Source organism: Ictalurus furcatus, chromosome 5 (genome assembly GCF_023375685.1).
Source record: "Ictalurus furcatus strain D&B chromosome 5, Billie_1.0, whole genome shotgun sequence".
NCBI lineage: Eukaryota > Metazoa > Chordata > Actinopteri > Siluriformes > Ictaluridae > Ictalurus > Ictalurus furcatus.
Window position 1 is genome coordinate 30980859 of NC_071259.1, and position 13861 is coordinate 30994719.

Below are 13861 nucleotides of genomic sequence, written 5' to 3' on the forward strand. Positions count from 1 at the left end.
CCAAAGTGTTTTGAATCATCGTGTCGAAAAATTAGTACTAGAAGACTTTCCACTGGTTACAATTATATATAAATATAACGCAACATTAGGAACAGGATAAAGGCTACAGACTTGACGCAGAGCTGGGGTTAATCAATGAAATCTACGCTAACGCTAACGCTAACACTAATGTTTATCTCGTGTAAGAGATAACAGCAAGTGAAGGGTCCTGATTTCGGAAATGAACGTACGTCGGGCTTGATTTTTGCGGTATAACGCTGATGTGTTGCTAATTTGTTTAGAAAACAAATGATCCTGTTGTCATTTCCTGTTCACTATTTTTACCCCATTTCCTTTTTCCAATTTTCTCATTTCCCAATTCCCATCCACTAGCGAGCTCTCCGCGATCTCACACCTACCAAACAGCAATGCCGAAGGCTATCTTGCTATTTTTATTTGACACAAATGAGTCCTTTATTTTAGTAATTACGCATTTATTTTTACATTTATTTATTTTTTTTCTAGTTTATTAACCGGTTTATTTAACAGCAGCCAAACCTGTCAGAATATCACATTCTGTAACCACATGTTCATCATTATTCAACATTACCGAAGTTAGCTAGCCAGCTTTGCCTGCAGGTTCCGTTGATGACGTTTTCGGTGTACCGTAGTGACGCGCTCGAATAATTTGCGTATCGAATGTGATTTATGAACGTAACTTCCGTGACGTAGCCTAATTTGTTATTTATACCTGTTGTCATGGTTACATGGTATCGAGTATCACTGATTTTGTTTTTTGTTTTTTTTGACTGATTAGAGGTGTACTGATATGATCAAATAGCAGACACCTACCAGCCAATCAGAAACGAGTATTTTCCGTGAGGAATGTTTTTAAAGCAGGAAGCAGACTGCACAGCTGCCTGAAGTCGTATCATGATTAAAACACCACACACATACACACAATTCAATGTGAGCTCCTTGATGATGTCATCACCCTGCACCTGCTCACAGTGCGACGCTAAACTCGAGACTCGGCCAGCGACTTTTGCATGAAAGCTCTTGACTTGTGTGTGTATGCTGTGTTATGTTTGTCGGCATGTTGTCCTAAGGGTTGTAATGCACGTAGGAGCGTGAGTGTGTGTGTGTGTGTTTGTGTGTGTGTGTGTGTAGGAGTGTCAGCATTGTTTTTATGTGCATGTCTGAGAACGTGTGTACGTCCATGCATGTGTGTGTACTTGTGGTCGTGTGTCAGTTATGTTTCGTGTCCTGCAGGACAGACGAGCATTTTGAAAAGACTAAACAAGTCCAGATGAGTTTCCAGACCTTACTGTCAAGCCACGCCGAACTGAAAATCCGTCGAGAACACGCCACATATGTGTATACAGGCCGCCCGCTGTGTTTCTCCTGTATGGTGAAGTTGCATCCTTCTAGCTCTGTGGTGCTTGTGATGATTTAGGTGCAGTGTGTATTAGGAATGAGCGATATGACAAAAAAAAAACACCAATCATATCATGGTACTTCAAGACCATGAAATGATATGATATGACACACTATATGTGTCATGATGTATAGGATTATTAATAAACTGCGGGTTAAACAGTGTTGCTTTTAAAAAGCTATGAAAAACTGTGAACACATGATTTAACACTGGGGGGGGAAAAAAAGAAATAGAGGACTAATTTTACAATTCTGAGCAAAAACGGTAACATTTTACGGTTTTAAGGGTTAAATACAAAAGTGTACCATCTAATAATCTGCTTCCAATTAGAGTTTACAGTACAACTAGGATTTAAAAAACATGTTTAAATGTTTTTTGTGTTTTTTTTTTGTTGTTTTTTTTAAAGATACACAGCTTGTTTCACAATATATAGGTTTGCTAACAAACTGCCTGATTTAAAAAAAAATTATAATAATACAAAAACACTGAAAATTAAAAGGAGGGGGAAAAAATCTCTACAAACACTTAAGATTTTACAATTTTAAAGATCACAATGTATGGGTTTACCAACAAACTGCAAAAAAAAAAAAAACAGTAGCATTGGGGATTTTTAATATGAAATGTGAAAATGTGAAATTAATTAACACTAAAAATATATATCAAATTTGTTAAATACATTTAGTAAAATATCTAAATTAGTTGCTTATAATCAGAGTCTGTGTCCGTAACGGTATTAAAAATGTAATAAAATAGGACAATACCTGTGATCTCTGAAAAGAAACTGTATATTGTGACCTAATATATCACGGTATCGATATTATATCGTCATATTGCCCAGCCTTAGTGTGTGCAGTCTCATAAACTCAGACAGTGGACTACTGAGATATAGATATATATATAAATTTGTGTTATATTTGTTTTAAAAAACCTGAATGCTCAAAGCACAAGAGAACTAGCGAATTGTACAACAGCTTCAGTAACCAGAATGCCTCTTATTATTATTATTATTATTATTATTATTATTATTATTATGATTGCTAACTGTATTGATTTCATGCTTATTACGTTGTGAAGTGTATCTCAGTTCATTGAAAAGCCTAAACTGGGCTGAACTGGGGGGAAATGTGCAGTGTAGTGGTACCCCATGACCAGGATTGAGAAACACTGATAAAGTATATGTGTTTTGTTTTTGTTTTTTTAAAGAAAAATAAAAACTCATCAGTAAATGTACTGCCTTGTGGTCTTTTTGTGTACTTATTCCGTGAGCCACGGGAGAGAAACAGGAAAGTCCATCCAGCTTCAAGTCTCTTAAGCATATTCCGGCATTGCAAGTCAGCTAAGTACTATGCTAGCAACTGTGAATCTTCTGAGACGTCACTAGCTGATCTCTAGCTAACGTAAACTACGCTCTCAGCAGCTTCAATCTGAAACGTTAGCATGAGAGAACAAACATATAGTCTAGAGTTTAGCTTAGAAACTTGTTCCCTGTGATTAAAATGCTATGTGGGTGAAATACAGAAAACTCTGCCTGACATTTAACTAGCAAAACCTACCCTGACACAAAAACAGCATATCAAGTAAATTCTTGTCCATCCCCCCCCCCCCCCCCCCCCCAACCATTACTACAATACGAGTCAGATAAATGTTGTGCTAGCAGCTGTGAAAAACACAGGTATCACTGGCTACGAGCTAGCTAACCTCACTTTGTAATGTTAGCTAGATGGACAAACAGTGTGCTATTTAGCTAATTTAAAAAAACAACAACAACAAAAACCCTAACAAAAAAAATTATAAGAGCTTACTAATGATAGCAAGCTAGCAAACACAGATATAAGAAGTTTAGCTAGCTAGCAAGCTAGGAAATTGGCCACAGCTAATGTGCTCACTTTGGCTTTGTTCACACAGGAGGAAATCTTATTTATATCCAGCTAGCTGTATCTAGATATTTAGCTAGCTAAACAGGGAGATCACAAGGTGATGACCAGTCATGGTTCGATGCAGACAAAATATTTTAAAGTAGACCGCGCCGCCCCTGACCTGCCTTCTGGCAGTGCGTGGACCAATATGATGCTTTTGTTTTTGGATCAGAATCAGGATATTAGTCTTTTCTGCTTAGTCCTTTTCTCTTAGTTTACATTTACTCACACTCACTATCACTTTCTGATTAGCACAACTTTTAGCAACAATAAATATTAGGGGTTTAACAATCTCACGATTTGGATTGATGCATCAGTTTAAAAGGCTACAACTGAAATGAACCGAGGCAGCAACGATAAATTGATTAGAAATAAATTATTATCAAAAAAAAGGACAAACAGCTGGTGGGTAAATAGATTAGCAAGGTGATCTACCCGTAACTCTGATACTTAAATTAGACCTTCTCTATGTCATCGATTGCAAATTAACCGTAGGCTTTTGTTCCAGATTCTGAACAATGTTGGACACATATCGATTAGAGGATCAAATTGCATCGTATCGTATCATAGCAGAATCAGTGGTATCAACAAATATGAATCGTTGCCTTATGAATCGAAATCATATCATAGAAGATTCAGTGGTATTGTCAGAAATCGAATCGTTGCCTTATGAATCAAAATCTGGTCATATTATATGTTAGCAGTCTTGGAATTCGTGGTGCGGAATGGCAATGGTTTGCTTCCTACCTGGAAATTCCCTCCCCACAGCCTCTCCACTGGTGTCCCACAAGGCCTGAGCCTTGGTCCTCTTCTGTTCTCCCTCTATACTCGATCTCTTGGTGAGGTCATATCCTCACATGAGTTTTCATACCACCGCTATGCGGATGGCACTCGACTCATCCTCTCCTTCCCTCCCTCAGACCCTCTTGTTTCTCCTCAGATCTCAGCATGTCCTTCAGACATCTCATCATGGATGGCAGCTCATCAGCTGAACCTTAATCCCAGCAAAACTGAACTGCTGTTCATCCCAGGAGATTCATCACCTCGTCAGGATCTTGCGATCAGTAACCGATCTGACCTTGGGTCTCCTTTACAACATCAGAAGGATTCGTCCATTTCTATTCATACAGGCCATTGAAGTGCTGTCATTTCAAGACTGGACTATTTCAACTCACTCCTGACAGGTTTACCTCTGAGCGCCACTCGACCTCTGCAACTGATCCAGAATACAGCTGCGTGACTCCCGTAATACTCCACTTCTACGCTCCCTCCATTGGCTTCCTGTAGCTGCCCGCATCAGATTTAAAACACTGATGCTCGCCTACAAAGCCAGAAAACGACCAGCACCCACTTACCTCAGATCACTTACTGTATCACACCCCGCACTGCACCGCACTCCCTCCGATCCTCTAGCACTGCTCGACTGGTGCCACCGTCTCTCAGGGTACAAATTAGGCATGCATCAAGACTCCTCTCTGTTCTGGCACCTAGGTGGTGGAATGAATGAACAGCTGAGTCCGAACAGCTGAGTCTCTGGCGGTCTTCAAACAATATCTAAAGACCTACCTCTTCTTAAAGAACTTAAATTATCGGGATGTATTTATTAACAGAGACTTCAAAGCACTTCTGTAAGTCGCTCCGGATAAGGCCGCCTGCGAAATGCCGTAAACGTGGACGTCGCAGAATCAGCGGTATCGTCAAATATTGAACCATTGCCTTATGAATTCAAAACCAAAATTATATTGTATCATGTGGAACCTTGAGGTTTACACCCCTAATAAATAGAAAAAGATAACCACATGGGGGCTCCTTTACCACACCAGAGCCTTTTGCAGACGTCTGTACTGTACCGCCTAATGGACAACCCTGCCCTGGGGATATACTTATGGGTGTGTGTGGTTGTGTAGGAGGCTACAGAGAAGCACTGTGAAGGGAATTGTGCATTTGTTTGGTCAGCTTTCGTTTCCTCACTTTATGTGATTAGCCTGCTCTTTCTGCCTGAATTTTACTACACAGTAATACACTCTCACTCCGAGGAGTACTGTTTCACAGACAGTTTCTATCAATGAGGCCTTTTTTCACACAAAGTGTCCTTTGTCATAAACGTTGAAAACATTCCTAGGACTGAACTGTAGAACTTTATTTTTTTTTCTCCAGGGAACAGAAGGGAGAGAAGAATGGTAGCTTTGTATGACATTAGCGTGACCGATGTGCGTTCTGTGGTATGAGCTGTTGAAATGTCGTTCATTCCAACGAAACATGGTTTGGAGAAAAGTAAGTGCCCCCCCCCATATACTGACATTAATGTACAAAGGGCGTGGGCGGCTGTGGATCAGGTGGTAGAGCGGGTTGTCCGCTAATCATAGAGTTGGCGGTTCGATTCCCGGCCCACGTGACTCCACATGCCGAAGTGTCCTTGGGCAAGACACTGAACCCCAAGCTGCTCCCAATGGCAAGTTAGCGCCTTGCATGGCAGCTCTGCTACCGTTGGTGTGTGAATGGGTGAATGCAATAGCGCTTTGGAACCACTAGGGTTAAAAAAAGCGCTATATACCATTTACCAAAAAAAAGCGAGATCAAAACCACACTGCGTACCATGATTTTGAGTTTGTTGGTCATCTCCTCTTCTGCTTTGCCTCGGTTCCCGAACCCCAAGTTGCTCTCGTTAATGTTCTTTGCACTAATGGGCCGAAATCGCAAACGAATAAATAAAGAAATGGAAACACGTATGTACATCAAAATGAACAAAGCGTTTTAAAGCGAAAAAACGTGTCGCAGATTGTCATACAGCAAGCAACTCAAACGGATTGTACAAAGGAATTCGAACCCATTGAGCTTTATGTGTAAATTAATTATCAGCGGTTAAAGATGCAAAGTTACTCTCGTCTATTGAAATGCAACGTCTGATAAGGATTTCTGTCCGATTGCTTCTCTGTTCTCTGTGTAATTGAATTACCTTCAGTAAATGTTAACCAGGTGTGAATGTGAGTTGTTGTTTTTGTTTTTTTTTTGTCTCTTCCTGAGCTTATCTTCATTTGTTTACATGAAAACATGCTAAAATTCAGGTTTTACAACCACCCCGCTCAGCAGGCCGTAGGCCAATTGGGTTGTTAGTTTCCACTACAACTCAGTTTATACATCAACTGTACGAATGAGAGCAAATTGAAGACAAAAGGCATATATCTGAAAGAGTAAACTGCTGGATTGTTGTTGTTGTTGTTGTTGTTGTTTTTATTATTAAAGAAGCTCACAAAGTTCTCACTGTGTAGAGGGTTTTTCTTCGTGTCATTACGTACACATGGAGCAGACAGAAGCACAGTTCAAGAAGAAGTCTTGATCGTAAGAAAAGTCAGAAAGTACACCATGATTATAATCAAAGGGGGGAAAAAAAGATCCTACAAGGACACTTATACATGAGCAGGATTTATGAGTAGAGTATTTATAAGCAAACAATCCAGCTGTATATATATACACCCACACCAAATGACACAAGTGGGCGGGGTTCGAATAGCTAATAGGAGAGCAGGGGGCGTGGCTTGCGCGTAGCACGCGAAAGTGCTGTTTGTCAGCCGGGGTGTGTGTGTGTGTGTGTGTGTGAGCAAGCTGAGCCAGTCTGAAGATATGGCAACTCCAAAGAAAGTGTGTATCGTCGGCTCAGGGAACTGGTAAGAGCTTCTAAACCTCGTTTTCATATCCGTGGGGTGTTCTTGTGGGATATGAGCAGCTTTTTGACTCAGACATTTTGTAAAAACACAAAGTTTATGTTAAAAAATAAAAATTATTATTATTTTTTTTTAAAAAAAGCAAGCAGCACTGCAGCTTGGCTCATTATTCAAACGATGGTATTAAAAATGAATTAAAATACAATCAAATAAAACACTTTGTCATAGCCTGAAGTTAAAAAAAAAAAAAATTATCTTGCTTTAAAAAAATAAATAAATTATTGAATCATTAAAATAAGTATTATTTCGTAATAAATATATAAATATAAGACCCAATAGACATTCACTATTGATAATGTTTGATGATTTTTTTTTCTTTTACACTTTTAAAAACCTTTAGAATTTTTGGCAATATATCAAATATAGCAAATGTTTTCACTCCCATTGTTTTCCGGTTTAAGGGGGGGGGGGGGGGGGGGTGGATACCTCTATTTTCTTCATTTAATACCCCCCCCCATAGAAACATCCCAAATATTATAGCAATACTATTAGTTTTATTTTATAGACAGTAGTTTTATTTTATTATTATGGTCAAAAAAGGGTACTAAACTCCACCACTTTAAACTTTTAAACCACTGTAAAGGTTGAAATATAAACTCTGTATATGTGTGTGTGTGTGTGTGTGTGTGTGTGTGTTTTCTCTACAGGTGGTTAATGATTATCACTGTCAACGTGTTTATTTATTAATTTATTAAGTCCAAACAGGCTCGAATGGTCAAGTATTTTGCGATGTGCAGTGGGAATGAATAAAATAAAATATAAATATATAAACGCTCTTACAGGCTGAATAACAAAACATCTCGACTTGCACAGAACCGGAGACGGATATTAAAAATATCAACCGATATTAAAGTGTTCAGGGAAATCTGTCACTGAAACAAAGACGCAGCCGAAGAGTGAACGAGAAACGACTTCTCTGAGAGTTTTGCAAAATTCAAATCAAACAATAGGAGGCAAAAGATCATTTCTGTTCTTTATTGTTCCACTGTTAATATGTTTACTTACATTTCTGAGCATTTCTGATATTTATAATGAAGGATAATGAAGGAAAGTCATGAAAAACAATCTGAATGAATTAAATTAGTACCGAAACAAATAATCAGCACTCGCTAGGTTCAGTGCTGTGGTAGTTTATGATTTTGGAGCTCACGTTATCATTAGCAGCACACAACAGGTGGGTATGGGGTTGGCTATGAATTGTTTGGCTGCGGCTGGTTCGCTGTGTCCAAGCAATGTGCAGGGAGGCACAAGAACGTGTGAAACACATGGTCAAGTCCGTCAGCACGGTCTAACAGGTTCCCATGTTTACAGCCTGTCGCATGACTATAGGAGCTGAAGCATGAGAAATGTAACTTAGGCTGAGGGCGGCGGTAGCTCAGTGGTTAAGATGTTGGACTACTGATCGGAAGGTCGTGATTTAAAATCCCAGCACCACCAAGCTGCCACTGCTGGGCCCTTGAGCAAGGCCCTTATCTAATAAAAAATTAGATGAATGTAACTCACTCTGGATAAGGGTGTTTGCCAAATGCCATAAATGTAATGTAAAATGTAAACTCTCTTACATTTTTAAAAGAGGCCACGCCTCTTTCACTGAGACTGACAGACACAGAAAAGTCACTGGTGCTAACAAACACCAAGGCCACACTTCCTTCACTGAGACTGACAGGTACACCTTTATTTATGTGTCTGACAGGCACAGACGCCACGCCTCTTTCACTGAGACTTACAGGCACAGACGCCACGCCTCTTTCACTGAGACTTACAGGCACAGAGGCCACGCCTCTTTCACTGAGTCTGACAGGCACAGAGGCCACACCTCTTTCACTGAGTCTGACAGGCACAGAGTCCACTCCTCTTTCACTGAGTCTGACAGGGACAGAGGCCACACCTCTTTCACTGAGTCTGACAGGCACAGAGGCCACGCCTCTTTCACTGAGACTGACAGGCACAGAGGCCACACCTCTTTCACTGAGACTGACAGGTACACCTTTATTTATGTGTCTGACAGGCACAGAGGCCACACCTCTTTCACTGAGTCTGACAGGCACAGAGGCCATGCTTCTTTCACTGAGACTGACAGGAACAGAGGCCACACCTCTTTCACTGAGTCTGACAGGCACAGAGGCCACACCTCTTTCACTGAGACTGACAGACACAGAGGCCACGCCTCTTTCACTGAGTCTGGCAGGCACAGAGGCCACGCCTCTTTCACTGAGACTGACAGGCACAGAGGCCACGCCTCTTTCACTGAGTCTGACAGGCACAGAGGCCACGCCTCTTTCACTGAGACTGATAGACACCGTGGCCACGCCTCCTTCAGACATTGAGACACAATGTACACATATTTAAATAAAGGAATTTCTCTCTCTTTTTCAGGGGTTCTGCCATTGCTAAGCTCGTCGGGCTGAACGCAGGACAGAACTCGAAGTTCGACTCTCAAGTCAGGATGTGGGTGTTTGAGGAGATGGTGGACGGCCGGAAACTCACAGAGATCATTAACACAGTGCACGAGAACGTTAAATACCTGCCAGGACACAAGCTGCCGGAGAACGTGGTGAGTGACGAAGTCCTGCAAACTCACCACACACACTCCACTGATCAGAAGACTTCTGATTATCTATCGTCTCAGTATCTATTCAGTGAATTCCCCTTTTCTCTTTCATCTCTCAGATTTTCTCAGACTCTCCATTATCTCTCTCTCTCTTTCTCGCTCTTTCTCTCTGCCTCCATTTATTTCCTTTTACTGCCAGAAAAAATGACGTTCCTGGCCAAACCAGAAACACTAATAATAATAATAATAATAATACGCTGTGTGTGTGTGTGTGTGTGTCTCTCTCTCTCTCTGTCTCTCTCTCTCGCACTCAGGTAGCGGTGGCGGATCTCGTCGAGGCTGTCAGCGGTGCGGATATTCTGCTCTTTGTGATCCCTCATCAGTTTATCAGCCGAGTGTGTGACACAGTGCGAGGAAAGATTAAACAAGACGCTCTGGGATTGTCACTTATCAAGGTCTCACATTCACTCGCACAAACACACACACACACACACACACACACACACGCGCGCGCACACACCAGCGAACATCACTTATCACACACACAAACGCACACACATTTTATAGACAGTGACTTACTGTATACGCAGAATAAGACCCTTGTCAAGTAGGGTATGACCTTTTCAGACTTTGCATTTCGTTGTTTTCTACTCTTTTTCTGCTGAGCATGCATTTCTTATTGACTCTTGGTATCTTAAGATTGTAGTCACGTGTGTGTGTGTGTGTGTGTGTTGTCACACTCAGCAGTGTGAACAGAGAAAAGGGGAACACTGAGTTCTAAGATCACAAGATGTCTGCGTTTAAAGCATATGACACAGCGTGTGTGTGTGTGTGTGTGTGTGTGTGTGTGTGTGTGGGTAGGGGGTGGACGAGAGTCCTGATGGCCTGAAGCTGATCTCGGCGGTAATTCGGGAGAAGCTAGGCATTAGTGTGAGCGTATTAATGGGAGCAAACATCGCTAACGAAGTGGCAGACGAGAAATTCTGCGAGACCACCATCGGTAAGATGAATCCCATTTCCCTTTACATTCATGTAAGTGCGGAATAAAACACTTTATGGCATCCTGTTACGCCACGTTTCTTCGCTCAAGTGTTTTATTCCGCTTATACCAAAGCAGATATCCGACAATTATCGATTGTATTTATTACCGGACGACACGTCATACTTTTTTTATCCCTTTATAGTTATGTTTAACGTTGTGGAACGTCTGCAAAGCAAGGTAGTTCCTGTTCTCACTTACTTTATAGCAGCTGTAAACAGTTCCCTCTCTCTCTTTCTCTCTCTCTCTCTCTCTCTCTCATTCACTTTTTTAGCTTTAAGACATCAATTTTCATCACATGGGTACTAAATGTATAGGAATAGTGCAAGGCACACAAACAACCAGATCACAGGGTGCCAAAATATCTGCAAACCATTATCCAAACAGGATAAATGACAGTAATTCGTTAAGCAGACCGCCATTCAGTAACTCCAGAGAAAGTGTTATATAGTACAAATAGAACTTTGCTTGTGTGTGTGTGTGTGTGTGTTAGGCTCTAAAGACAAGGCCCACGGAGCTTTACTGAAGGAGCTGATGCAGACTGATCACTTCCGGGTCACGGTAGTGGAGGAAGCGGACGTGGTGGAGATCTGTGGAGCTCTGAAGGTTAGCTCTCCTGATTCACACCTCGGCCCATCCTCTCGGCTTTGTTTCCGACTCAGCATTACGGCAGAGGTGGAACTTTTTCACATCTGCGGCGTACTCGCGTCGTCTTTCCAAATAAAGCGTCTGTATGCACGTACTCCCTCACCCTCAATCTTTCATACGCAGCCAGTAAACTGCTAGCGCGGTTACAGCTGTGTGCGTCTGCTTAATATCCGACACCATCGTAGCAAATGTGGAAAACAAGCATGGCTACTAAGCAACGAATCCGTGAATATGTGAGTCGTTGTCAGGAATCCAGAGCACAGGCAGGGGAGGGAAAAAAAAAAAAAAAAAAACCCCAGCCGGGATAATCCACGGCCATGAACGGAAAAATAAAAACAGGAAATAAAAAGATCTGCATAAGAGTAAGACTTTGCGACGAAACTGAAACAAAACAGGGTGTATGATCACAAACTAATCGAGGGCGTAGTAGTGAACACCTGGACGCAATCAGGAAACACAATCAGGAAAGGCAGGATGGGGCGTAAACGGGATGAGGACAGAAACAAAAGCACATGAGGTGAACTTACAACAAACAAACCATGAAATCACTGCGCTGAGAAACACGCAACTGAGATGGGGAATTCACCACAGATAATATTAATGATATGAAACACTCAGTACGTTCACACGGACAACGACAATCCGATATGAACCCGATTAAGACGATATCCTGATTAAGAAACTCGCATGTAAACAGAGATTATTGATGACCTTAATCCGATTAAAGTCGTACTCGAAGTAAACACGAATGGAATTAAGGCGTGTGGAGTGTTCCTGTTTTAGTCGCGTTACAGACACGTACACGCCTTAATCACACTATTAACGTCGTGTGGGAGTTTTCACCGCATTGTGCGACAGGACACGTACACACACGGCAGCGCTCGACCGTTTGACGCCGAACGAGAGAGCACGGCTGCGTCCCAAACCGCGTCCTTACCTACTACAGTATGTAGTAGGAGAAATACATGTATCTCGGCTACTATATAGACGGTAAGTACGCGGTTTGGGACGCAGCCCACGGCTTCAAGCGGTCGTCTGTTTGCACGTACGGCACGAGAAATAATTAACCGCACTTGAAGCGTCCGTAAAATTAAACATGAAACACCCAAAACTGTATACGGTCCCATAACGAAGACCAACTGTACGTCGATACGTGAAATTCCGGAGGGAACGTCGGACGGCGTGACGTAGGGACGTAATGACGTGTGCTGTTAATCCATCTATGTTCTATAACACGTAACATGAAAGGAGTATTCTAAAAGCGACTCATGTAAACACCTTAATCAGAATATTGTCTTATTCAGATTAAGGTCAATAATTCGATTACTGCTGTCCGTGTAAACGCAGTCAGTGACATCAACTATCAACATTTTTGCACAAAATTTGCAGTGATGTTTGTTGGTGCCTTTGATGAGACCTTTTAGCTGTGCTCGTGTTCAACGCACGTGAACGCGCATCGCCATGACGTCACATGACGCGTCTCGTTCCAAGACGGACTGAACAAAGTCCTGACTTGAACGTAATGCATTTGGCTCCCACGGCCTGTTTCTAAAAGGCGGAAGGAACAAGCTCGCGTGGTTAAATGGAGTAATTTAACTGTGAGATGGCATCGTTACAGACACTTCCACGGTTAAGCAATAAGACCCAGAGCCCTGTTTCTCGCGCACTGCTCAGACGAGCGTCCAGGCTACAGTAGATCGTAGATTTTTGGTTTGAACGTCAACATCAGATACCGGAATACATTTTGTATTCCATCCTTTATTTATTAAGACAGGCCTGAAATTTGATCAGATGAAGAAAGCATTATTTAAAATGCATGTATAGTTGCTTGAAAAGTCCTCTCGCGGTAATGAAATCTGTCTGTGCTGGTAAAAGTATTGCCTTCATGTTTTTAACACTGCTGTGTGTGGACTTTAATGTGACCGTTATTGGCTGTGGCCTGCTTTTTCTGAAGCATTTCTGAAACACACAACAATTTACATTTACATTTGTTCGTTCCGGCAAATTTCGCAAGTTGCTTTTAATAAGAGCGACTGCCAACGGAGTGAGTGTAACGCGTTATCCAGAATCCATTTAAATGCAGAGAGAAGACAGTCCAGGCATACAGATGAGCAGCTGATGGATAAAGCGCCTCTCTGAAAGACCCAGCAGCGGCTTTCTGATCATTCCTCGCGTCTGAACTCGCAGCCTTCCAATCGCTAGGCTAAGAATTTAACCCGTGAGCGACTCGCGCGGCAAAAACTGCCTTTCTTCAAACAAGCAAAGCACACTTAAATCAAGTGAACTAAAATCAAGCAAAACTGACTCGGGAAACAATTCTTAGAAAAGTATCTTGGCAATAAAAACACTATTGGATCTTAACACTAGACAAAAACGCCCAAATTTAAGCAAGCTGCGCTTATTACATGCGATGGAATCTCAGTTATTCAAAATAGACTTCATTAAAATGAGTATTTTGGTCTCTCGATTGAGCTGGCTTTAAGAATTGATCCCTTAATCTAAGATTAATAATGATTTCAATTATTATTATTATTTTTTAAAGCTTACAATAAGACGATTTCTTCAAAC

The 13861-nt window shown here is 41.5% G+C and overlaps 1 protein-coding gene across 2 annotated transcripts in view; it reads left to right on the forward strand.

Annotated features, from left to right (window-relative positions):
• Positions 1-6744: 6744 nt before the first annotated feature.
• Positions 6745-13861, forward strand: part of gpd1a (glycerol-3-phosphate dehydrogenase 1a) — a 12099-nt gene continuing 4982 nt past the window's right edge. The window contains exons 1-5 of one of the 2 annotated variants that reach the window (XM_053625787.1): positions 6745-6998; positions 9432-9609; positions 9921-10061; positions 10468-10606; positions 11139-11251. In XM_053625787.1, the coding sequence (XP_053481762.1) occupies positions 6955-6998; positions 9432-9609; positions 9921-10061; positions 10468-10606; positions 11139-11251 (615 nt within the window). In that variant the 5' untranslated portion in view covers positions 6745-6954. The remainder of the gene's footprint in view (positions 6999-9431; positions 9610-9920; positions 10062-10467; positions 10607-11138; positions 11252-13861) is intronic. The other variant, XM_053625786.1, reaches the window with a different exon arrangement.